The sequence below is a fragment of the Notolabrus celidotus genome, chromosome 23 (genome assembly GCF_009762535.1).
Source record: "Notolabrus celidotus isolate fNotCel1 chromosome 23, fNotCel1.pri, whole genome shotgun sequence".
Classification (NCBI taxonomy): Eukaryota; Metazoa; Chordata; class Actinopteri; order Labriformes; family Labridae; genus Notolabrus; species Notolabrus celidotus.
Window position 1 is genome coordinate 6822327 of NC_048294.1, and position 26535 is coordinate 6848861.

Consider the following 26535-nt stretch of genomic DNA (forward strand, 5'->3'; position numbering starts at 1 on the left):
CTGTAGATTTGAAGATCTAGTGGATGATTTTTGTTTTTCATGGAAAAGTGCTAGCGCCAGTTAGCATAGCCACATAGCTACATGTTCGTAGCTGTGTACCAAGACACACGTTGACATACTGACAAATAAAACAACAAGAAACACTAAATCTGTGACCAATCGTTCAGAAAGGTCCTGCTGCAGGCGCCTCTCCGTCAGGATCAGATTCTGGATCAGATTCAGAGGGTTGAAGTAACGCAGGTCTGTGAGCAGCCGTGTATATTCAGCCAACATGTAAACATTAGATCAACGTGCTGGAGAGCCGAGGCCACATCCACTTCCTGAGGGGGCGTGGTCAGAGAGCTCATTCTCATTTAAAGGCACAGACCTAGAAAACAGACTGTTCTGAGCAGGGCTGAAAAAGAGGGGTTTACAGGCAGACCAAAATCTGATTTCAAAGTGTTTTTTTGAGCAATAAACTTTAAAGACATGTTTTGGGGACCTCTTAGACCAATATATTTTGATGAAAAAGAGCATAATATGTCACCTTTAAACTTAAAACACCTCCCTGATAGATGAATGTAATATGAGACCACATGTTGTCCGTTCCACGTGACGGAAAATTGAAAACCAAAATGTGTGTTTCGAGTAATGTCTTAACGATCAATTAATCGATAATAGATTAATTGTGTACATCCCTAGTTTTTGTGCACCTGAGTGTTACCTATGCAATGCTGTTTAACTTTACCAAATATGACACGGCAACCCCTAATCTGGTAATGACATGAAAGAACCAAACGAAGGAAAAACACGTTGACAAACTGTTTTGTTACCTGGTGTCCTGAAGCACTTCCAGGTGCAACTAATCAAAAATGACGCCATCAAAAGGTCATAACACGGTCACGTTCCTTTGGCTTCTACCAAAAAGGGCAATGCTACGTTACTGGACTGACGCTCTAAATAAAAAAAACAAGGCCAGTTGATTTAGTGTGCGTCAGTTCCGTATGCATTTTGCTTTGGGTTTTTTCTCATTCTGGTCGTTTGATAAATAGTCTGACGTCAAAGAGAAATCAACATTTCTGTTAACAGCTCAAGAAATTCCAAGTATTCGACACAACTTTGAACCAGATGACTCTCCATCACTTCTTCCAGATGATGCCAAATGAGGTCACAAAGCCACAACTTTGAACCACCTATTCTGCACATTTGTGTTGTCCTATTTCTCTGTTTGTCAGCGCTCAACCTTCACTTACAGCTTCCTGTGATCAGTGATAGAGGTTGTCAGCAGTAACTACTGAGTGTATGCCTATAGATAAGGAAATAAGTCATTGACACTCTTCATTTCTCTCTTTTCACATCTTGAATCTACTAGGCAATTTTTCTCACTGTGTATTGAGTTTCACCTCCTGCTGCAGTTTATCTTTTCCTAGTGTAATCTTGTATCTGGGCTTTTTTAATTCTTTCGTCATGTAGGTGATACGAACACGTTGGTGTCCTTAACAATAAAGGAAGTAGAAAGGGTCTGGGAAGGCTCAACTATGGGGTACCAAAAGGGACAAAATAGCACATGATTTAAAAAAAGCATTAAATTTGTACCTTTATCACATTATTATTCACATTTTAACACCATAGACTGTATAATTAATGGACATTGTATCCGTGACGTCATTCATCTGTTCCTGATCGCTGCTTTGAAGCCAATCATCTCCGGGAGCCATATTGGAAATGCTGAACATTTTTAGGATAAGCCGGCTATGCTCTAAAGTAGGTGTTTCATTGTGTGCATGTAGTTTGAGGATGAATATTTTTTATCTGATTTAGAAGAAACAGTGCCTGAAAACTGAAATCCACCCTTAAAAACCACAACTTTTCTTTCTTTCTTTCTTTCTTTCTTTCTTTCTTTCTTTCTTTCTTTCTTTCTTTCTTTCTTTCTTTCTTTCTTTCTTTCTTTCTTTTATCAATGGAGCTGTTTTCTGATAGATTCTCCAATAAAATGCATTTACTTAAATCAAGTAAAGGGTTTGTCTTAAATCAAGATTATCCATCTTCTACAAATAAGATCTCAGCTTGCAAAATGTATGAAATGTAAAATAAACCTTGTTTCTTCTAAATAACAACTCAAAACAAGATCTTTTCAAGATTGTTTAACTTAACAAGATATTTAAGTTGCATTGTCTTAAAACAAGTCTATCTTGCTCAAATGTTACTTGTTAAGTAAATGTATCTTAAATCCAGTGGGATAAGACATTTTGACTAAAAATGAGACAATTTCACTAAGTAAGATTTTGAGTTTTTGCAGTGTAACAGTTCAAAGGTGAAGAATGAATTTCCATTCTTGATATTTATCACCGTCTTTGAAGGCAGACTGCACTTCTGATGATGTGAATATTGTGTGTTGACCTCATTATATCATGGTTTTCAACTGTGGCACTTGTGGTAGCCATGCTTGACACCAGGCCTCTGTGTTACTATAAGCAGGGAGTTTACTCTGCTAGTGAGTCACCAAGCAAAATGGGCACGAGTGATTGGGAAATCTCTTTCTGTCATCATTCTGTGCAACTTTTGTGTCCTGAGGAAGTCGTCTAGCTGAGCTATTTTGATGTAAAATCACTGTCACTAACCAGCGATAACTGTGACTCACATATCCTATGAAACAGCTTTTTACTCTGTTTCATCTAACTGTACATTTAAGAGCACACTGACGCACAAAGAACATAAGGACATCGAATTATGTAACTTTCAAATAGCTGTTTTGACATTGTGGGGAGAGTGGAACACTACGAACTAAAAGGAAGGATGCTTTGATGAAATGTTGATTTTGTAAGGTTCTGCGCCGCTGAACATTACTCAAGTACAGTTAAATTCCATACACCTACAAAACGGACAGTTGATCTTAAAAGCTGTTACTTTATTGTCTGAATATCTTGTGAAATACATACAGCAGGAAAAATACAACATTCAAAAAGCTTTACACCACAATAAGAGAAAAAAATAACAGCAAATCCTACATAAGGTAATATATTTGAAAATTGCATAACTATGTTAAAAAAAATACTATAAGGCTATAAAGTCAAAAGTTACATTTTTTGACAAAAATAAATGTAGAAATATTACATAAATATGAAGATTTTGTACATATTTGGTTCTAAATACTTTGAAGCTGGGGTTGGTAATCAGATTTAGATACACTTTTTGTCATTCTGGTTAAAATTATCTTTATGTCCTGATGGCAATCATTACATAATGTGTTCTTAAAAAAGAGCGAAAAAAAGCTGCTATCTACGGCCGGAGTGAACCTGGGAAAACACCAACCAATCCCTGCCATCAGGAGCCAAATTATGAAACCAATCAAATCCCGTCCTGCCGTTCTGCCCGCCTCCTGCGCATACATTTCCTCAGCCTGCACTCCCCGTCCTCTCCCTCTGCTTCCCCTGACTCTACTGACTGCCCCTCTCGCTCGACCTCGGGCCTGTCCCCTCTGACCCGATGAGGTGCTTTGCTCAGGACTGTAGTCCGGATCAGAGTCTAAAAAGCTCTCACCACGGGGGCTCTGACAAGCAAAAGAATAAATGACATTCAGTAAGTCCTACAGAAAATGTAGATGCACTGCAGCGTCCGTCGCGCTGTAGGGATGACGAGCTGATTTGTGAACACGTTGATCTTTAATAACGGGTCACTGTCGGTCATGATCACGCCAACCAACAAAACAACAATCAATGTTTGAATGAATGAAGAACTTCTCCTCTTGTCTCTCCTCTCTACCGCTCTCACACTCTACACCTCTCCTGATGCCTTCACTGACTGTCAAAACTGTAGGAATTAAGAGCATCTACACTGAACATGTTTAACAAACAGTAGAGCTGTTACAGTATTATATGTATTATAACTTTTCTCCTGATATCGTGTCACCAGTACAACTAGATAATGCTAGCATGACAGTTGTAAATACTAACATCAGCCATGTTTGTTTGTGTTTTTAACTTTCACTATGATAATGTTTTCGTGAGGACCGGTTTTGAATCAGTCACGGTCGCAAATCAGTGGCGCTCGTGCATGTGAGCGGGGGCGTCGTCTTGGAGGAGCTCCGGGGGGAGGAGGGGAGGGGTTAGACGGAGTCCTGAGGAAATGCTACATTAAAATTCATGCTAGTTTTCTGAGACTACCAACCCTAGCTTTAAATGAAGGAAAATGTTATCATAGTAACATGTTAATACAAAATGCTAACTTTCTTCAGGATGCCAGTTTGGCTCAGTAGTTGGATCATGCACCAAGATAATGCCAAGGGTTGAGGAAATAGACATTGTTATGGATGCCTGTATTTGACAACCTGTGACACGATTTTTTTTTTTTAAGTTTTCAAGTTAAACCATGAAATTTCACGCCAATGCATCTACCATCACAGAAGTATTTCTATAGAGATAAAGTTTTGGCTCGATAGAATTCATCTTATTTCACTCTGCACTGCGTTTTAATACTGGTGATAGTTACAGCACTCAACATTGCATACTTTACAAAAAGGTGGGATGGTCTTCTCTGGCTGAAAGACTTGATTTGCATTTTTACTTGTTTATTTATAAAGCACTTATTGGGATGCTACCGTCATATTTATCTTCAATGCTAGTTTGGTCCTCTGGAGCACAACACACCAGATCAACTGATTGGCTCACTCTCCATGTTCCCAGAGTTCATTCTGAACTGAGTAGATCTGCCTTTTGCGTTTTTGCACCCTCTGCATGGAACTCACTTCACAGCACTTTAAAAATGAATGCACTGGTTTCTTTTAATCATTTTAAATCAATAGTTTTAACATTTTTAAGCTCTGCTTGTACCTGTTTTCACTGACTTTGTGTAACATTATTTTTCAATGGTTGTAATATTACTTTTAATTGTTGTCTGTTTTTACTGATCATCATTCTTTTAGGGTTATATCTTTTATTTGCTTGTCATGCATTTTAATGTTTCTTTATATGCTCGTCGTCATTGTAAATGAGAGCTTCCTCTCAATGATTTTCAAATTTAAATAAAGATAATAATAATAATAATCTTCTTTGTAGCACACGTCTTTGTACCAAATGTTATGCCAATACATCCAGTAGTTTTGAAGATGGTCCAAATTGAAGTCCATTCTTAAGTGGTGGACAAACTCAGTGATAGACTTGCCAAAATTGTAGTCTGTATGGCATGCCAACAGCTTTTCATCCACTCAAAGAAAATACATACATAAAATCAAGAAGCAGATTGAAATTGTGAATTGACAAGCATAAGACATTATTGAAAGTGACATTTCTAGGTGTTGGTTATTCATGGATCAGTGAGATGGATAATTGGTTTGATGCATTGCTATTTTCCTCTTGGAAACTGGAGTGGTCTTACAAACTCAGGCTTTACAGCTCAATAATAAAAGATCATTTGAGTCAACACAGTCTGAGTTATCAATTAATCAAGAGAAGTAGTCCAAGAATGGTGACTTGAGCAGATGAAGTGCTACTCCAACTGCTCAACGCTTGCCAGAGTCCTGAGTTCTGGCGTATTCGGGTCTCCGCCGGCCACGCTGTCGTTTCTATCCTTGTCCTTGCTTTTGAAAGGCCTGCCAAGTTTGACCGACAAAGTGTGCAGGACAGAGCTCTCGTCTGGGGAAGAGCTGCTGCGACCGCTACGTGTAAACGTAGATGTGGTCCTGCTCTCTGAGTAGGTCGCCTCGAAGAGCTTGCCCATGAAGCTGAGGCCAGCCTGGCGGATGTGGGAGCTGCCGGCGAACACGTAGAGAATTGGGTTGACCGCGCTGCTGAAGTAAGCAAAGGCTGTGACGTTTGGACGGGCTGCGAGGGCAGCCTTGGTCACTGACGTGCTGTTTTGCAGCACACCGACTACCTAAAGGGGGTGGACACCAAATGGAGTCAGAAGCCATTTCTAGCTCAATCATATAAAAAGTTGTACCCTGAAAATGAAGTAGCATTACCTCGATTATGTTGACGATGTGATAGGGCAACCAGAATATTGCAAAGGCACAGATGATCATCAAGATTAGGCGGCTGCCTTGTGCTCTGCGCTGGAACTTGGCATTTTGCAGACGACAGATGACGGAGGAGTAACAGGTGTTGATGAGGGAAAAGGGCACGACACAGGCCATGATGGTCTCAAACAGGTACTGGAAGACGCGGTGACCCATACTCCTGTGGTACACCTTACATAAACTTATGGTGAGGTTTTTTGATAGTGGTATTTTCTTATCACTGTCAGGAGAGAAGAAGGGGAAAAATTACCAAAGATATGAAGCGCATTAAAAGGAAACACAACTGAAGTGTTAGCAAAAAAAAAAATCACATTTTGATATTTTTTGAGTTCTAAGTTCCTGAGCAAAGACTGAAGTGTGTGACAACTGCATGAGAGCCACACACATCCAAGGAATGCATTGAGGTTCTTTAGTGGCAAAACTTTTTGTAATATAAAAAGGAACCTTACTCAAAGAGTCGCCCCTGTTCCCAAGTTGGAAAGTAGGTTTTTCAACTGAAGAGTGTGTACAAGTTTGGGATCTTGGGAATTTATTCTACTTTAAGTTGTTTTTATGTACAGCACTTTGTGTTACAATTTCATTGTATGAAAAGCGCTTTATAAATAAAGTGATTGATTAATTGATACTTATAAGTAGATAAAACATTTTGGAGGGCTGGTTTGATTGAGAAGACATATCAGTTTACAGTAGGACCACAAGAGGGGGGTGCGAGTCCCGGGAAATAGGTTGCTGGCAGTGTATCTGTCCGTGCCTCAAAACTATCAAAGCTAGTGTATATGGAGCTCAACCACTGTACAGTTAGAGTTGTGGCATTAACAGATGGTACTAGAAAAAGCCACACACTTGCACTGAAACTTCACATTGCTGAATGCAGGAGGAAAGTTCATAAGAAGGTAGATATGTTGCAAAATGCACGTGCTTGTAGACTTGATTTGAGTACTTGCAGAATACGATTTGAGAACTTGTGGATCAAAAATGTGAACTTGTATGTTTCATTTTTCACTTGTAAAGAAAAGTTCACACGTGTGAACTGAATTTGAAGTTCCAGGAAGAAAAATTACAAGGTAGCTTGTGGAAAAAAATGTGAACTTGTGTTTTGGAAAAGTTTCACTTGTAAAAAATATTCATACAGTTACAAAAAAAATATTCACACATGTGTAGATTGACATTTACAACCACAACTCGGTGTTTACGACCTCTCGAATCGGTCCCTGTAACTTCACCAATGAGCTTTCTCGCATTGCAAAAGTGACGAATCTGCGCGCTTGACTTTTGCAACACTTCTTGCACTGCATGTGTTGCAAAACGAATTTGCACTTGTAGCTGTGGGGGGAGGGGGTGGTGGGTGGTGGGGTGAGAAATCAGAAGACGAAGCGCTGTTCTGCTCTGCTGTACTCCTCCCCTGTATCAGCGGCTGCCTAGCTCCGGGCTTCTTTCTGCTACAGGCTACGGGGGAAATGACCGAACTCTGCTTCTAATGATGCGTTTAAAAACTTAAAGTGCCGGACAGTTGTTTTTCAGTTATATGACGAGGCGATAAGCCCCGGTTCTGCTTCTTACAGGGATTTTTCATTGTTTTTGAAGTGGGGTTGTATGAGTTTCATGTTACCAATGATACTAGCCACACTAGTTTGTGATCTGCTGGTATATCTTAATTCCCAAAGGTCTAAATAGACTGTTAAGTCTTGCTTGTGACAGCCAGAAGTTTTCTCGGTTCATTGTGCATTAGCTCACGGTTTACACACCTGCACCACCAGGTAATGTGAGAATCTCTCCTCCTCTCCAGTTTAGCTAAGATATTTCTCTACTTTTTCCTCTGGTGCATTGGATCTCCTTTTCCTCAGTAAACTCCGGCTCATAAAGGTGTCCACGTGTGTCCACAGTAAACGGCATGACATCGGCGCAGAATCACTCATTATTAAGATTGTTTTTATTTTTTACAAGTGAAATTTTTTTAAATCTGGGCAGCATGTGACAGAAAAGGTGCGGTGTTAACAAATCAACATCACTTCACAAAAAAAAATATATATAAAATAAAATAAACAAAAATCTTTGTCATGTAAAAGTATTGTATTTATATTTAGATTCTTTCCAATGTACATTTAAAAAAGCTTTAATATGAACAAGTGAGTTATCCACATTCAACCATGATCTGTAAGAGTTAAAGAACACCAATGGACTAAATCTTGATTTGGTTAGTAATGGAGTTAAAATCAGATTTAAAAAATGTGCATTGGAAATTTTTGAGGTTCTGACACTTTTTGATAATTGTCAAATTGACCCAGGACTATTATTGCTGTTCCAGAGAAAGGAACATAACAGGACGGTTAAGGTCATTTTAACAAGCTCACCCAGATGCTATTCAGGCATTTTTCATGGTGTTACTTAGCCGCCAGAAAGCCATCGGTAAGCAGTCACAGATATAATGTGAATTTGAATGTCTTTGCCACAGTTGTGCAAATTCACACTAATCATGAGCAAACTCAAAGTTCAGTTCACCCATATTCATTATTTTAAAAGTTGATCTAAGTTCATGGTCCAAAAGTTGAACTAGTTCAAAATACAAGTTCACAGGTTTTCTACAAGTTACCTTCTAATTTATTTTCCTGTAACTTCAAATTCAGTTCACATGTGTATGAATTTTTTTTTGCAAGTGAAAAATCTACAAGCTTGTGCATTTTGCAACATATCTACCTTCATAGTTCAAGCCTTTTTCCTTTCCAGGTTTTTGGTACACCAAATTTCCTCAAATATATCACTGTCCATCCATCCATCTATACAAATTCTTGTTTCAACTTCAATGAGCCTTAAACACATTTTCCATTATAACTTTTAAGTGTTGTTTTTCTTGCATGTTCAGGTGTTTGTTTCCTTCATCAGTTAATCTTTTGCACTTTAAGTTTCTTGTTCCTTCCATTGTGTGTTTTGTGTGCCCCACCCTCATTATTCTCACCTGTGTTTAGTTAGCCTCACCTACATGGCGTACTGCCTCCCCCTGGTTTCTGTGCCTATTTGTTCATGGACTCTGGATCGAGCATTCCAACCTTTACAGTTGTGTCTACGAGTGTTGTCTAAGTCTATGAGCTTTGTTTTGGATTTTAAATGTATGCCTGCTTCCTGTTGCCTCTCACTTGGGTTACGGGTTCTTTTTTGAGAGCACTGGACTTGTTAAAGATACAACTTGGAAGTTATGGGCATTTTTATTCTGCAGCCTGTTTCCGAAATTGTTGATGGCTCTTCACTTTGTAGGAGAAGGTTTTGTTGATTGAGAAATGATCCTTTTTCCAATTTTACTCCTACAATGACAGCAATACAGATATCTCTTCACGTCAACCTCTTTTGAGGTCGCCGGTAAACATCTTTTAAAAAAGAAAAGCAAAAGGATTAAAGAAGCAAGGAAATTTTAATCTCACATGCGGTAGAAGGGCATCGGCAGGGACAGGGCAAAGGCCAACACCCAGACCCCCAGCAGGATAAGCAGCAGGGTCTTCTTGGTCCTCAATCTCTGGGACACGAAAGGCCTCGTCACAGCCAACCAGCGGTCCATGCTCATCAGGCAGATCAGGTAAATGGACATGTACATGTTGACACTTGAGAGGTAATGCACCAGCTTGCATGCCGCTGATCCAAACTCCCAACCCCGACCTCCAGCCAGGTAGCGCAGGAAAAAAGGGGCACTGAGCAGCACGAAGGCATCCGCCAGAGCCAGATTCAGCACCAACAGACATGTCACCGAGCGCTTCCTCACCCGGCAGAGTACCGACCAAACCACGAACAGGTTACCAGGGAATCCAAGCAGAAACGCCAAGGTGAGGATGGCGATGCCGCCCCAGGCTGTGGCGCTGATGGGCAGAGGAAGGGTGATAGGGGAGTTCTTCTGGGGGATGGTGGTGTTGTTGGACGCCATCGGTAAACGTCTGAAGAATCTGTGTTTGGCTTCAAGAACTGTGAAACTGACAACCTTTCAAAAGAGGCAGGAAACAGGATATGTTGTATGAAGGTTTGAGAAGTGTGAATGTGTGTCAATGCTGTGAAACATTGCACAACATCTTTTATTGACACAATTGTTGTATCTCTAAACATCAGGTTTCTGGAACTTGGTGAGAGGCAGTGTGTGGTTCCTTTAATCAACTGATATCAATCAACAGGATAGTGACTGACACCCATCAATGAGTGTCTGACTTTTGTGTTACTTTGATTTCATAAGGTGTCAGCAAATGGAAATATACAAAAGTAGGGTTGGCATTCTAACAAATATTAAAGATTCATGAATTCCCAAGGTACTGTGTCATGATTTTCACTTCTTTCTTTCTGAAATACTGGGACATAAAGATCCCCTCCTCCGTTTACTCTCAAAACAAAACTTGAGAACGGGTAAATCCAAGAACTGAAACGTGTTGGCCTAAAAAGATCAGATTTAAAAACTCCCAAAACAAAAAAAATACCATTAAAGGGACAGTTTGCTTCTTTAGGGTTGTATGAGGTGCTTGTCAGTAGTAAGCACCAACAGGAGATGGCCCCTTTGTTTGCAAGCCGTCGAGAGAACAGGAACAGAAGCTCAGCGATCAACCCCTGCAGACAAAGTCAGGTCTCACCACATAACCTTCCTGTTATGTTACGGGTCAAATTGACCCTTTTTGAAGTCTATTTTAGGCAATATATTTCTTCCAAACCAGCTAAATGCTGCTTAAAAATCTGGGCAGCATGTGACAGAAAAGGTGTGGTGTTAACTAATCAACATCACTTCATAAAGAAAAAATCAAAATATAAAATAAAATAAACAAAAATCTGTGTAATGTAAAACTCTTGTATTTACATTTAGGGCTTTCCAATGCACATTAAAAAAGTTTTAACATGAATTTTAATGAAAAACAAGTGAGTTATCCTCATTGAACCATGATCTGTAAGAGTTAAAGAACACCAATGGACTAAATCTTGATTTGGTTAGTAATGGAGTTAAAATCAGATTTAAAAAATGTGCATTGGAATTTTTTGAGGTTCTGACACTTTTTGATAATTGAATATGCCCCGGGGTCAAATTGACCCAGGACTATTATTGCTGTACCACAGAAACGAACATAACAGGAAGGTTAAGGTCATTTTAACAAGCTCACCCAGATGCTATTCAGGCATTTTTCATGGTGTTACTTGGCCTCCAGAAAACCATTGATTACCAGTCACGGATATAATGTGAATTTGAATGTCTTTGCCACAGTTGTGCAAGTTCACACTAAAAATGAGCAAGCTCAAATGTTCAGCTCACCTATATTCATTATTTTAAATGTTGATTTAAGCCCTCAATCATCAACATGTTCTTAACTAAAATGAAAACTGTACTCGACTGTAAAATCAGACGCAGATATTAGGATTTAAGATGAATTGTAAGATTTTGTGGTTTGTCTTTAACTCTTCAAATGGAGTTAACAGTGCAGCACTTTGGTCAACATTATTGCTTTGTTAAAATGTTGCTCTATAAATAAAGTGGATTGGAGATATGAAGTTAAAAAGCCAAGAAAACCTCAGTTCAACAGGAAGAATTCAGCAGCTTTGAGAATGCACATGGATATGATGCGTTGGCTGAAGGTTCTGACTTTAACGCCTAAACACAAGGGGGAAAACTGAGATGGTTTCCACATCCTGTAACATAAAAGGGTCAAAGATTAAAGAGACACTGAACAAAAACAAAAAGTGAGTTATTCTCCATTTGCAAAAAGCTACACCTCTCTAATCAACACCTTCAAATGTTCACAAGAGAACGACAAGCTGGTTTCCTTTTTTTTTTTGCCTTTTTGTTGTTATTTAATACTACATGATAAAAGGAAGATGTCTCCCCGCCTCTCAGCCACAAGCAAACCACACAGACTGACTGCTGTGAGAAAATGACCAGATGGAGGAGGAGGGTAATGACAGTGTTCAGAGGGCTGGTGCTTGATAGTACAAAATGTAAAAAAGAAATCTTTTTTTTTTTCTGGGAATGATACATTTTGTTACAATTACAGTTAATAATTCAACTAAAGTACATGCACACGTATCAATCATAGGTCAAACTTTGCTACAGATGGCTGATTTAATAAAAGTGGTACAGCCAAGTGCTCCGATCACAAAACAGACCTGGAATTCCCATCCCTACCTCTAACTACATCCAGTGGCGGTTCTGGGGAGGGGCCAACAGGGGCCAGTGCCCCTGTAAAACTGAACCTGGACCCCCCTTTGGCCCCCCTCCACACCAAAATAATTTTATACAATAAAATAAGCTTCGGTATCGCGCCGATGGAACACATGCGTGTGGCTCTTGGTTCTAGTCCCTTGGAGTGCTAAGGGACTCATGTTGAGTGTAAACAGCCAAACAGCTGCTGTCAGTCCGCATTTTGATCTAGTACACAGTAGTATATATTTCTAGTATATAGGGATGCACTGATGTTTTGCCAGTTTGTTCTCAGCCGGTCCTCACCCTTCTGAGTCTCTTTTGTCAGGGTTGAATGTGTCCCTCTGACAACACCAGGCCCCCCCAGTAAAATTGGTCTAGAACCGCCACTGACTACATCTGAACTGCTAGCAGTATAAGTCATGCAGAGTGCAAGCCCGGTGTCATCAATCTGACTTCAGCTGCCCTAAAACACAGTGACTCTCAGCCACTCCTGATACCTCTCAGATCCTGCCGGAGTGTGAGCGGTCGTTCTCAGACTCCAGAGTGAACCTCGTCTCGTTCCCGTTCGTGAGCTGCAAACACGCACCACACTGGTTTTTGTATCTCAGTACTCGGGACTGTTTGATGAGCTGACCGGCATCACCTGTGGCTACTACAATAAGTACTTTCAAGTACCTCATACAACCATACTGACATGAAAATGAACTGTCTCTTTAATCTAGAACTTTTTCAGGCTTCTCATCGCGTCCTCTTTTCATAAACCAATGGATGAGATTTTGTCAAAATCGTAAGACAAGGAAATGAAATCATCAAACCAAATTGAACGACATCCAGAAGATAATCTAATCGCTCAACCTTTAAAAAAACCAAACTGACCTTCAGCTGCAGATCTCCTGTCCAGAGCTACCAAAACGTCTCCACAGACCTTTTAACCTCGTCTGATATATTGTTCACTCTTCAGCCTTGCTTGTGACACTGTGAGAGTAGAAATACGAACATCTACACTTATATTGAGTAAGAAGGGTTATATCAGGGGAAACCCAGTATTAACAGGAAGCTGGTTTGAGCTCACTGTGTTGCAAACAGCCTATGTTCCTCTTCCATAGGGACCTTATCAGTTATGAATGTTAAATCATGAGATCTTCTATAAAGCAGATTTTTTTTCTTCTGTTAAATAAACCCCCACAGACCTGCAGTTTTTTTTTTGTACGTATGTATTCATACGTGTTCAACAGCTCATTACTGAAAACATCTGAAATCATGCAGAAAGTTGTGAAACCTGTGGCATCATTTTTCCGGAAGGCGCAGGAATGAACAGCACAAGAGGGCCAGTCATGAGGGTGAACAAGTGAAGGGGGTGAATATTCCTGTAAACTTGTCCGGGTCTTGTCGATACAAGAGTTTCTCATTTCAAACCTCTCTCCGGTGGATTGTGTTCCCTCTTACACCAGGAACAACTTTTGACAGATTTACAGCGAATTTCTCTTTCCACGTAACCCATATCGATTAACAAAGTTGCAATCTGTCATGTTATCAAGAAAAAGGGAATTTCATCATTACGTTTTTTTCTGTAAGGCATGTTTTTTAAGAGTTCCAACGAAAGCTGTATTCATCTTTAATTCACAGAGTGAGAATGGATTAAATAACCGTGTGTGTTATGTGGAATGATTCCCTTTAACTGTCACAAACCTGCAGAGATGTATCATCCGTGTGCAGGGGCGCCGCCAGGTATTTTGGGCCCCATGAAAAAATATAAAAAATATAAAAAGTATCACATTGGCCCCCAATGCCGCTCGAGTGGCTGCTTGTTGCAGCAGCTCTCTCTTCTTTGTTCTTTTTCAACTCTTTTTTCATATCTGTTTAGTTCTCTTTGCATTTGGAGCCTGTCGTGACTTTTAATGACTCATTTGTTTGCCATGGACACCAAACTTTTGTTCCTGTGTGTGTCCGGAGATCCTGCCTGTATCCATGGTAACATTGTTTGCATACAAGTTCAGCTGTTAGCAGCCCGTAGCATGTTGATGCTAAACGATGCTAGGCCCCGATGTTCCCTGCGAGCTGAGGAGAAGGAGGCAAGGACGATGTGCTGGTACTGAGATGCAAGCTAAGAAAAGACGACATCGACCTGTCCTTCCACCCACCGTTATGGGGACTGTAAGATCTATCTGCTATAAGGTGGACGAGCTAACCCAGCACCAGAGGGAATACTGGCAGAGTAGCATCATGCTAACAGAGCTAACACCGGACACGAACGCCACATTTGAAGGATTTCACCTGCTGTGGGCGGACAGGATACAGGAGAGCAAGACTGAACACACTGGTGAAGAAGGCCAGCTCAGTCCTGGACCCTGTGGAGGTGGTGGCTGACAGGTGTTGGATATTCTTGTTGAAATTCTTGTACTGTACACCTTTTTGTTTGCTGCTGTAACTCCATGAATTTCCCCGTTTTGGGACGAATAAAGGAGTATCTTATCTTATCTTATCACCAAAGGCCACAAGAACCCTGTAAACTGCTGTCAGTCAGCATCAAAATCTCTGATTTTAAGGTATTATTTGAGTAATCTCTGTGACATTAAAACAAACTAAATCACTCAATGCTTCAACCTGCCCAGCATCCAAAACAGACTATAGGCTGTAGCTTATGTAGCTTAGCTATAGCTTTGTTTTTATAGGCTTTTGTAATAGTACAGATAGAGAGAGAGAAAAAAGAGATTCCCACAGACCCCCTTCAATAATGCTAATTGACATGCTACGTTGCTCACCTTCTTGTTCATTGGGTCGGGGGGAGTGGTGGGGAGACAATGCACCTGCTGACAAATCAGCTGCTGAGTCTGGTAAGGAGGGCAGGGAAACCCATTTAGTATAATTAGCTACAACGTAGTTCATCTCATTGTGGAAATCAAACTAGCAAACAGGTTGATTTGAACCACTCAAAGACTATACCAACCTTTCCTGGAGGAAAACTGGGTGACATACTGTCGCCCTTCCTTCTCTCTCTCCACTCTCTTCTTTCTTTCCCTCCTTTTCTGGGACCCAGACTTTGTCTTTCCAGACATTTTAGCTGCCTTTTGCACACTGTGCAGCACTGTGCAACTTCTGTCTGACAGCGCGGCCCAGCTGATTAGCACGACTCAGGCTGGGCTGTACCATTTCATGCTACTACAAGGGAGGGTTAATATGAATTTGCCCAAATAAAGTAGAGATCTATGATATACATTTTATAAAGACAACGGGACCTTTTTTTAATTACCTTTTTCTGAATAAAATATTATTAGGATATTTCTTTTTTTGTATTATTATTTTCAGGCCCCCCGTCAGTCATGGGCCCCTTAGAATCATCCTAACTTTTCCCTCCTATACGGTGCCACTGACCATGTGGTCCGTTGTGCGTTCTAGCTTCTTTCAGCTCATTGTTTTGATTTTCTACAGCACATAACTCCTATTTTTGATTCACATTCCCCGCTCTTCCTGCAACATCTCACAGACAAAGTTTTCAACCCTCTGATGATGATAGTGGAAGTAAAGAGTGTAGTTCCCTAAAACCAAAACATAGCTAAAGGGGGAAACATGTCTAAATTGAGGTCAGTTGGTTCCTCTGCTGCCTCAGAGTGGCCCAAAAAAAAAATGAATGCAACTTAAGAGACACAAAAAGAAATATACAAATTTATCAGAGAAGCATAAAACCAAAGAAGTTATTGTGAACAATGTAAAAAAAAAAAGAACTCGTGCCTCAGTTGAATGAAAGCTTGTCTCTGAGGTATAACAACATTTACTTTTCAGTTCGTTTGACATTCAATGTATAAAACAATGCATTAAAAAAAGCGTATGAAATTGTACAAAATAAAAATTACAGTTACTGCAAAAACAGCTACAATGGATGAGAGTAATCCGTACACGTACTTTGCCCTTAACTTGTAGCCACGCCCCTTATGAGTGAAAGCAGTCCATCAAAAACGAGGCGTGGTAAATGGACATTCCTGGCAATTTGATGGGCCCAAAATAAGAAAACCACACCTAATGGTTATTGAGAGCCTCAATACAATGACCATTCAGGTAGACTTATGAATCATGACTTTGTAACAATGTAACACTTCAAAAATCTGATTTTTGGGGCACACGAGTGTCTTTCCAGTCTGCCTCCATCAAATTGGATGCCATCTTCTTAACCAGCATCAGAGAACTTAAGGGTAGGGCGCTGGCATAGACTGTAAAAAATATGGACGTAGGATCCGTGACGTCACCCATCTGTTTCTGAAGAGCTGTTTTAAAGCCAATCGGCTGCGGCAGCCATATTGCTTCTGTCGAGCCAGTGTGACGTAAAGAGGCGGGCTTTGAGCCTCCTAGCCAACAGCTGCAGTGTTCCTGCAGGCAGCTGTGCCTCTCATTGGAAGACTAGTAATCTCAATATCTTCTAAATTACCGAATTAGAAAAAAATTCACCCCCCTCACAGTGAGAGGACATCGAGAAATTAGCTATTCAGACTACACTCGTCTTTTGTACCAGGCTGTAAACATGTTTATTAATGCTGCAAAGATCGTCTTTTCCCCATTCATGTGTATGTGACTTCCGGTACTTCCGGAGCCAGCCTCAAGCGTATCCTCGATGAACTGCAGCTTCTAACACTTCCGCATTGGACTCATATTTTTAGACCGGAGGTTGCCGCTTGGGCGCTGGTGGCCTAGCGGTCTACGCGCGCCACATACAGAGGCAACAGTCCTTGTCACAGAGGTCGCTGGTTGGATTCCCGGCCAGTCGACCATTTCCGGCATTTCTTCCCCCGCTCTCTGCTCCCCACATTACCTGTCTCTCTTCAGCTGTCCTATCAAATAAAGGCAAAAAGGCCAAAAAAAACCAAAAAAAACTTAAAGGTGTTTTTTAAGTGTTACCTGAGTTGGGTCATCTGTTTTAAATTATATTAAATTCTGGCTTAGTTTTAAGAAAAAGAAAAAAAGGACATTACTGATGAGTATTATCTGACAGGAGCTCAGGTTACCAATTCTTTTAGATAACCGTAAAATAAATTTATAAAGGAGAGAATTAAGGCCACTAAAAAAACTATATTTTGTAGGGTGGGTGAGACAAACATATTCTTTTTTTTTTTAAAGGCCCTGTGAGGAGTTTTGAACTGGCTGATAAACAGACTGAAAATGATACTGATGCCTCTTTATGACCTTTAATAACAAACAAGACCATCAGCAGCAACACTGACACCTTCTCTGTTGTCATTGTTAATGCCTGAAACTGCCCTGGGGGGGGGGTTGGTGTCAGACCAGATGATGGACATCTTGCTTCAGAAACACCCTTTATTTGACTGTTTTCATGGTAAATAATCTCATTCCCTGATAAAGTAGACTGTTGAAGACAACAGGATGAGGCTTTTGTTGAAAACATTACTTTTGCATGTAAAGGACAAGAAATAAGAGGTATCACTTTGTCCACAAGGGGGCGCCAGAAATGATACAAAACAAAAGTTCCTCACAGCAGCTTTAAGTTCAAGATTAAAGTCAGAATTTTAGCTTTAATCTCAGAATGTAAAAAGAAATTACACCTTAATATTTTTTTTTTTTTTGGGGGGGGGGGGGGGGGGCACTGGTAGCCTAGCAGTCTAAAGGCTGATTTATACTTCTGCGTCGAATCGACGGCGTACCCTACGCGAGGGGTCCACGTAGCTCCCCTACCTACGCAGAGGCCTACACACGTAGCTGACGTGCACCTCCTCCAAAATGTAGCTACCCGAAGAGCCGACGCGGACCGCAAACCCTGTGATTGGTCTGCTCGGCGGCATTGTCTTTCCCGCATTTACAGCACTTCCGGGATCCCGAGATCGGTCGTGTATTTCATCTCCTCCTCTCTATTCTTCATGTAATCATGTCTGCATGATAAACAGCAACATGTATCAGCTGTAGATTAACATAACACGCTCTGAATCGCTGTGGAAAAGTAAACAGAGATCGTAGCGGGGCCGGAAACAGGCGACAGACTATCAGAGAGACCACACTGCCCTCAGGCGTTTCAGCAGAGAATTGCTGCGCGTCCAGACACATCGACGCACAAGTATGCTGCTCATGTCCCCATCAGCCCCTGCTGCGTACGGAAGACGCAGAAGTATAAATCAGCCTTAAGCGCCCCATGTACAGAGGCTATAGTCCTCATTGCAGAGGTCACTTGTTTGACTCCCGGCTGTGACCATTTGCTCTCTGTCTTCCCCCACTCTCTACTCCCCATGTCGCCCCTGATGCGTGGCCCTAGTCCTCTTCCATAATTGTACCCTAAATTCTACAAGTACACTTATTTATTGCTTCACAACTGGAAATGTTTGGATGAGAACTCTGACACAAGTATGAGAAGCTGTTAAGCTAATCTAGCTCTACTCCAGCTACCAAACAATTATTCATTTTTGGTAAGCACCTCTAATGTAGTGCTCACTTCTTGTCATAGAAGTAAGAAATATGAATGAGATGTGACTAGGAAAAATCACCACGGATAGCCTGAGATAGGGACTTTGCGAATTATCCATTGACAGAATCAGTCCAGCTCAGCTCTGGGACACAACACCAGTACCAAAGATTACCTCCTTTATCCCTGTAGAACTACACACCCTTCTTTTACCATTCATTTAATAATGTGAATAGACTATTTTATTTCGAAGTACAAAATGCCACGCAACAGCGTTCAGTCATTGTTCTTATCACCTGCCAGTATTTTTGTAGCGCTTGTTTCAACCCAAAGGGGGTGTGGTCACTTTTGCGATTGGGAAGTGACGTTTGACCGCTCTCATCCATAAACACGTACAGTAAACTCATGGCACCACCTCTTCTAGAGGGATGGATCAAACAGGGTCTTAAGGGGAATAAGTGTCCCGGACAGGGTGTGTAGGGAAGGAACAAAATATGTGAATGATTGCAGCAGTGAAGTTGTGGGGTCTTCTTTGTGTCCCCAAATCCCTGGCAGCGTCCATGGTTGTGTGTAACACTCCACAGTCTTTCTTTGAGAAATAGTTTGGAGCAGAACAAGGCCCGTGTCTCATCCAATATACAGAAAAATGTTGTTGAGCAGACTCAAACACAAATCTATCACTTTAGTTTGCATTTGGCGGCAAGCTTCACTTTACGCAGATGCTGAATCAGGAACCAGCTGTGAAGGATAAACCCTCCACTTTGTTCCATATTTAGAAATTTTGTAAGACTGGATGGAGATTTTAAGGCCTTTGTAGTACACTTTTCATCTTTCCCAGACCAGATCCAGGTCCAGAACAAAGTCCTACTTTCCGTTCTTCACTGGTTTAACATTTGAGCTCGAGTTGGTAACAGAGTCTGCTTCTTTGTCCTTAAGCATAACTGCATCTGCTTCTTTCTCTTTGTCACGACTGCAATTCTGGCTGTTCTGTCGGATCTTCCTGGAGGCAGAGTCCAGTGCTGTGCCCTCAAACAAGCGGGCCATGAACGCCAGTCCTTCCCGTCTGATGTAGGACTTTCCAGCGAAGAAGTAGAGCACTGGGTTTGCACAGCTGCTGATGAAGGCTATGGATGAGGTGACAGCACGGCTACTGTGCCATATTTTATCCAACCTGTGAGCAGAAGAGAAGAGCGTTTCATGAGTCAAAAATCACAGATAAAGAAATGGTTAATTTTTACATTTGCAAATATCCTCTTTGATGTATTCAATAACTTAAGCGTTGAAGTCTGACTCTGCTAAATGTGCATACTGTATTTTATAAGTTTTAACAAACTCTTAAAAACTGAGAGAAAACTGAAGTTGGCTTTAGTTCTTAGAGTTCAGTTAAAGCTGCTGTTGGTAGTCCAACCCATAACCCCGCCCACAAAAGATTGTTGTGCGCGTTCCATGAGGAAGTAGCTGCTTCCCAGCCAATCAGGGCGACATAGTGGGGCCGCCACTCGACCAATCAGGACAGAGGGTTGGAGAGTAACTCTGATTGGTCCATGATAACAGGAAAAAAGAGGGGAATAATCACATCGCTTGATACAAAGGCATTGGAAAACAGAGATTTCGCCATAATCTCAAATTACTTCAATTACAGATGAGTACTGATGGGCATTATGACCTTTTCTCCAAACCCAGCAGAGAAAAAGTAACGTGTTTACACCATTCCTACCAACAGCAGCTTTAAAGAAGGGCTGATGTTGTAGAGTCAGTTGCCTCTCAATTTGAAGGTTGGGGGTTCGAACCTTGGTCCCAATGTATTTATGTGTGTATCTCATAGACTGTATAAAATATGGACGTAGTATCCGTGACGTCGCCCATCTGTTCCTGAGAGCTGTTTTGAAGCAAATTGATGGCAGCAGCCATATTGGTAATGCGGAACTCAACTAGGCAGAGTGTGACGTAGTGTGAGTCTCTTAGCCAATGGCTGTGTGTTCCCGACCGGGAGTCACGTCAGTCATGTCCTTATTTGGGCAAAACTCCTAATCTTAATATCTTCTTAACCGTCACGTTAGAAATAAATTCACCCCCCGTACAGTGTGTGCCATTAGAGAGATTAGCTTTGTAGGGCCAAGCCGGTTTTTGGACCAGGCTGTAAACATGTTTATTAATGCTGCAAAGATCGTCTTTTTCCCATTCATATCTCTGTGGTTTCCGGTGTTTCTGCAGCCAGCCTCAAGCGGATTTTCGATGTATTGCAGTTTATATCACTTCCGCATTGGCTTCATCGTTTGAGACCGGAGTTTGCCGCTTGGTGTATCTTCAAAGATCAAAAAGCCACTATGCCTTGTGCTCCTGCGACACTTTACAAATGTGTGCTCCCCGTGTTCGGACAGAGTTTGGTAAGAGAGCGTTCAGTTTTGCTGCTCCTACTGCTTGGAATAAGCTCCAGAAGGACTTGAATCTGTCAGATCTTATCTCACTGGACACCTTTGGGTCCATCTTAAATGAAAGAGACCCAAGAGCAGTGCCTGTGTTTTTAAATGCTGTTTTGTAATCACAAATTGCACTGTATTTGAAAATATTTGCACTTTTAAATTATTGATTGCTTCTACATACTGTCTGTGCATATGCTCCATGTTGTTGAGTTGTGCTATTTATTTTGACGTGTTCTGCTGACCTCTTGGCCAGGTCACCCCTGTAAATGAGGTCTTGATCTCAATAGGACTCATCTGGTTAAACAAAAAAAAATTAAATTAAATTAAAAAAAATGTCTTTAGGCAAGACACCTAACCCCAAACTTCCCCGATGGCTGTGCCAGAGAAATAATCAAGGCGTAACTTCAAGTATAGCCAAAAATTGTTGCTTTCCCCTCCGTGTTAATATACATATGTTTCTAAGGTGCTGAAACAAGTATTTTGAGCACTGCAAAAAGTGGGTTATTGTTTTCCCACTTCTATAGTAATATGCTAAAGTAAGCTAAGACAAGATAAGATAAGATAATCACCTCTGGGCTCTAGGTTTATAAACACTAGAGGGTGTTAACTTTTTTAAATAACTCGCAGGAATAAAAAGCAAATAGTCAAATTTTTCAAACTGCTTTATATGCAACACGTGACTAATTTCTTCCATATGAAAAGCATGGAATAAACTGGAAGTTCTATTGATTTGTTTGTATTTGTATTGTAATCTAAGCCATAAAAACAGGATGGACATCAACTGTTGTCAAAACTTACATGTTTCTTACTGGACCTTCTGGACAGAGAGCCCACGTAACCTGCAAAGAATACAACAAATGCAAAGTTAAAAACAGTAACCAATGTAATGATCGTCACTTGTAAAGCAGAGTCGGTGACATACTTTCACCACGTTGACGATGTGGTAGGGCAACCAAAAGAGGCAGAAGGTCAACACGATGGCCAAGATGAGCTTCTCACTTCGAATGCGTCGTCCAAACTTGGTCATTCGGATCCGCCGTAAGATGCGGATATAGCTGATCACAATGACGCTGTAGGGAATTAGAAAGCCCAACACGAGCTCCATGGTGTACTGGAGGACGGCCTGTGATTGGAAGATCAAACAAGAGGAGAGGGAAACATAAACCAGTGGTCTAACATTGAGACAATGTGATACTGGCTACCCTGAAAAAAATCAGTCTCTTAGGAAGTTTATTTAATGGGAGACAGTTTGAAGGTTTACATTGTTGTTGACTCAGCTTTTGATTAATTTGATGCGCAGCACAGCAGCTCTAATGTTGCGTTCACACCAGACGTGAGCAATCGCGTTATTTGTGCGAATACAGATGCGAGAATGTTTTGTGTTTACCCGCTCTATTCGCGCGAATGATTGGTTCAAAATCACGTGTAAACGAGTGCTTAAGACGCGGATATTCACGAGAAGGAGGGGGGCTCCCACACGACGCTAGTCTGTTGTTATCAAACAAGGTTGAGCTCACGGACATTGATTGGGGAAGCCGGTTATGCTAAAGGGGGCAGAGCTAACTTCCTACTACAACCGATAGCTGACAGACAAAGTTTTTCACAACTCAGCAGATAATCCGCCTCACTCTGTCCTCACTGTGAGCTCCTGTTTATTCCTGATCCCATGAAAACAGGTAGAGTCACAGAGTTTGGGGAAGCTGCACAGAGATAGAATCAAAGTGTCCCATATATTCCAGATGAGGGAATCTCCGCTGATCCATACGTCACACAACACATGTCACTGGGTGATCTGCATACTGATTGGGTATCACGCCGCGATAGATTCGCTGGAGTTCAGATATTTCCACTTGCGCGAATGCGTGCAATTTGCACTAATGATTCCACTATTCGCGTCTCTACATTGACTTTACATGTATTTCATTCGCGCAAATGATTTTATTTACGTTTGGTGTGAGCGCCCCATAAGAGGTTTGTACATATGACCCCCTAGGAAAATCAGAAACAGGTTCTACAATTCATTGTTTCTCTCCAAGAGAAGAAACAAATAGACTTATTTACATACTCAGGGTTTCATCAATCCCTTGCTCTAGCGTCCTTTTTAGCCTACTGTGTACCATCAGCAAGAAAACCAAAGCAAACCACTGACAAGATTCATATTTGTGTTTTGCCTGACCAGTCCTTAGATCGTCTACTCGCAACTTTTGTGTATTGGCAAACCCTCTGGCCACCCCTCTTGGAGGATGGGATTCTTTAGTTATGAATAAGTATTTTTTTGTGTTAATAGCTTATGTGTTTTATTACTTCAAATCATCCACACAAACAAATGGTGTTGTTGTTATCACAACTTGAAACCACAAACAAGATGTGATTTAACAAGCAGGTAACCTCACAATATGGAGAGATTGTTAGCTCTTCAGCAGCTAGCTTAGCAGCATCCACAAAGAGTCTTGCCTTAAACTCTATAAATAAAACTAGGGGATTGCAAAATGTAAGCTAACGTTTGCAGTGTATGTGGATGATAGCCTGGTGTTGGCAGACCAATTCACCTAGCTAAATGAGTCTGGACCTGTTCACTCTAATGCCTTTTTCCTGGGGGCATTAGCAGCAGTTGCATTGGGAAGTGCTTTTGTAAGGGATTGGACAGACCGACAACCAATCAGATCGATGTAGCGTGACGCAGAACAGAGCATCAGAAAGTGTGAAACAACAGCGGCATGCATTTGAAAATGCATCATTCACTTAGTTCAAAACGGCTGAAGCTACTATCTTGGTTGTTCACAAAAGAGCTGACTCAGCGATCATTTCTAAATAAAGGACTATGATTGGTCTGGAGTAGTTGGCGGGAAATGGTTTAGAATTGCAGCAGCTGATGAGTAACTGGAGTGACTAAGTTGAAATTTTGTTAAATTAATCTATTGTTGTGGGGGTTTAGCTGTGGATGCAGATACACAATGAACTCACAATGAAAAAGGTATATACTTTTAAGCTAACAAATTTAGTAGACAGTGTTTTGCAGACATTTACAGTATAATGGAACAGTTTTTTGTTTACTCACATAGCTGTCTTGAGAGTGGAATGCATTACACACTGAAATAGTAGTCGTAGCACTACTTCGCGAGACCTTCACGTCCCTGAAGATCATTGCAGGAATGGAGGCAACCATCACCAGCACCCACACCACAGCTAGCACCCGTAGCACCGTCTTCCTGCCGGTGAATGAAGTGACACGCTGCGGCCACAGTATCGCCACCAGACGGTATAAACTCATGAGTGTGATCAGCTGGATGGAGGCGTACATGTTGACCAGACACAGGTAGAAGAGGACCTTGCACATCACATTTCCAAACACCCAGTTCTTCATAACCAGGTAGACAATGAAGAACGGGGTGAGAGCCATCAGGGAGCCATCAGCGATGGCGAGATTGAGGATCAGAAGGGTGGTCACGGATTGCTTTCGAGCTCGTGCCAGTATGCTCCAGATGATGAAGAGGTTTCCTGGGAAGCCCAAGAGAAAGGTGAGGCTCAGGATGAGGGCGCCCATAGTAGTGCCTATTGTGCTATCCACAATGGTCTCATTGAGAAGGCTAGGTTTGGTGGTGGTGTTTGCCATGGGGATATCAATCCTCTGGGCCATTTTGTTACCTGCAAAAGAGAGAATGGTGAGTGACTCGGCACATTTATTTCTTGAGTTTTTCATGTGCTGATACCAGAATCTAAAACCTTCCTGCGTAAAATGTGAGGTATCATTAGGTATGCAAATCAATACCCTATTGTTATTGTCTACCCCTGAAAATCTACTCTTTTTCCTTTTGCAATAAGTTGGCTAATAAATGCAATAAATGCTGCTCTAGCAACTACTCTAGATCGAAAAACAAACAGTGTACTGCTAGCGGCAATGTAGCGTGTAACTATCAGCGAGTAGAGTTGATTTTTGTCTTATATATTATGGCCGGGCTTTTTGGGTTTTACAGATGAGAAAATAGATGAAATACTCACTAAATGAAGCAGCTTTAAGCATGAAATAAACATGTTTTGGTCCGCTCATCCAGGGCAACTGGGCTTAAGCTAGGGTTGCCAACTGTCCTGTGTTAGCCGGGACATCCCGTATATTGGGCTAAATCAGTTTGTTTCATACGGGACCTCATATTGTCCCGTATATTGACTATTAACTCTTGGAAATACAGCAGACTGCACTCTACAGATCCTAGATCAGATAAAACAGCAGTGGCAGATCATGTGCCAATCACACCGCCTGTCATCCAATCACAGCCCCCTCATGCGCATCAGGTGTATACAGCGCAAATAATAATAATAATAATACATTTTATTTAGAAGCGCCTTTCAAAACAGTCAAGGTCGCTTTACAGACAGATTAAAACACCATAAATAAATAAAACAACACGATAAAACAAATAAAAACAACAAGCAAAGTAACACCAAGTTAAAAATGAAGCAGTGGAAATGAAGCAGGGAATGCAGTTTGAAACAGATGGGTTTTGAGTTTTGATTTGAAGAGGGGTAGTGAGTCAGAGTTTCGGATGTCTGGTGGGAGTGAGTTCCAGAGTTGGGGAGCAGAGCGACTGACAGCTCTGCTCCCCATGGTGCTGAGACGGGCAGGGGGCACAAAGAGGTGGAGAGAGGAGGAAGACCTGAGGGAGCGAGAGGGGGTGACGATGTGGAGGAGATCAGACAGATACGGGGGGGAGAGGTTGTGGATGGCCTTGAATGTGTAAAGGAGGATTTTGAAATTGATTCTGAGTTTGACCGGTAGCCAGTGGAGCTGCTGGAGGACAGGGGTGATGTGGTGAAAGGAGGGGGTTCTGGTGATGAGGCGGGCTGCAGAGTTTTGGACCAGTTGAAGTTTATGGAGGGATTTGTGAGGGACACCGAAGAGGAGTGAATTACAATAATCGATACGGGAGATGACAAGACTGTGAACCAGGATAGCAGTGGTGTGAGGGGTGAGAGCGGGGCGGAGACGGTTGATGTTGCGGAGATGGAAATATGCAGACCGGGTTATGCTATTGATGTGAGAGTTGAAAGAAAGTGAGCTATCGAGGATGACACCCAGACTCTTTACCTGGGAGGAGGGGGACACTGTTGCCAAGTCCTGCAAAATAAGTGTGGAGAGGATTTTCTCTCTGATGGCCATTAAGTGGTCAGACTCAAGAAATAGATGCAGCACAGAGCTGATCAAAAATGAACTTCAAATCTCTGTAAACTGTGACTTGTCATGTAAGGACTTCTCTCTGGCTGTGCAAAAGGACAAAAGACTGCTTGAGTCAGTCAAGAGCAGCAAAAAGCATCCATGGAAAAATTACATTTGGTGGGTCGTACTCCTCTTTTGCATTTCATTTTTCTTTTGCCTGTTTTTTTATGAAAAAAGCCAAATTGTGGTTTCTTTGAGGTTATTCATATGAGGTTAAATAATGATACAGTAAGGATTTAAGGGAATTAACACACTTTCTGCATTTCCAGTTGAATCAGAATCAGAATATACGCTGAATTCAAACACCATGCTCACACCACCATGACACCGTGCACCTGTCCCTTATTTAGTAGTGAGAAAGTT

At 41.4% G+C, this 26535-nt stretch overlaps 2 protein-coding genes across 2 annotated transcripts; both read right to left on the reverse strand.

The window, feature by feature from the left end:
• Positions 1-4928: 4928 nt before the first annotated feature.
• Positions 4929-14947, reverse strand: ltb4r (leukotriene B4 receptor). The gene is made up of 4 exons (XM_034676106.1): positions 14903-14947; positions 9406-9953; positions 5939-6212; positions 4929-5850 (listed from the first exon to the last, which is right to left on the reverse strand). The coding sequence occupies exons 1-4, from the start codon at positions 14912-14914 to the stop codon at positions 5464-5466; spliced, it is 1221 nt and encodes a 406-aa protein (XP_034531997.1). The 5' UTR covers positions 14915-14947; the 3' UTR covers positions 4929-5463.
• A 3761-nt stretch (positions 14948-18708) lies between these two features.
• Positions 18709-24735, reverse strand: LOC117807635 (leukotriene B4 receptor 1-like). Its single transcript, XM_034676982.1, has 4 exons — positions 24019-24735; positions 21883-22083; positions 21759-21799; positions 18709-19708 (listed from the first exon to the last, which is right to left on the reverse strand). The coding sequence occupies exons 1-4, from the start codon at positions 24658-24660 to the stop codon at positions 19402-19404; spliced, it is 1191 nt and encodes a 396-aa protein (XP_034532873.1). The 5' UTR covers positions 24661-24735; the 3' UTR covers positions 18709-19401.
• Between the last annotated feature and the right edge of the window lie 1800 nt (positions 24736-26535).

Coding starts and splice junctions, on each gene's coding strand:
- ltb4r (XM_034676106.1), bottom strand. Junction 6,213..9,405: donor CCGATGCCCTTCTACCGCAT/GTGAGATTAAAA, acceptor CTCTCCTGACAG/TGATAAGAAAATACCACTAT. Junction 5,851..5,938: donor ACATCGTCAACATAATCGAG/GTAATGCTACTT, acceptor CACCCCCTTTAG/GTAGTCGGTGTGCTGCAAAA.
- LOC117807635 (XM_034676982.1), bottom strand. CDS start 24,660: ATGAAAAACTCAAGAAATAAATGTGCCGAGTCACTCACCATTCTCTCT. Junction 22,084..24,018: donor TCCACTCTCAAGACAGCTAT/GTGAGTAAACAA, acceptor TTCCAATCACAG/GCCGTCCTCCAGTACACCAT. Junction 19,709..21,758: donor GAAGGTCCAGTAAGAAACAT/GTAAGTTTTGAC, acceptor TTCTGCTCACAG/GTTGGATAAAATATGGCACA.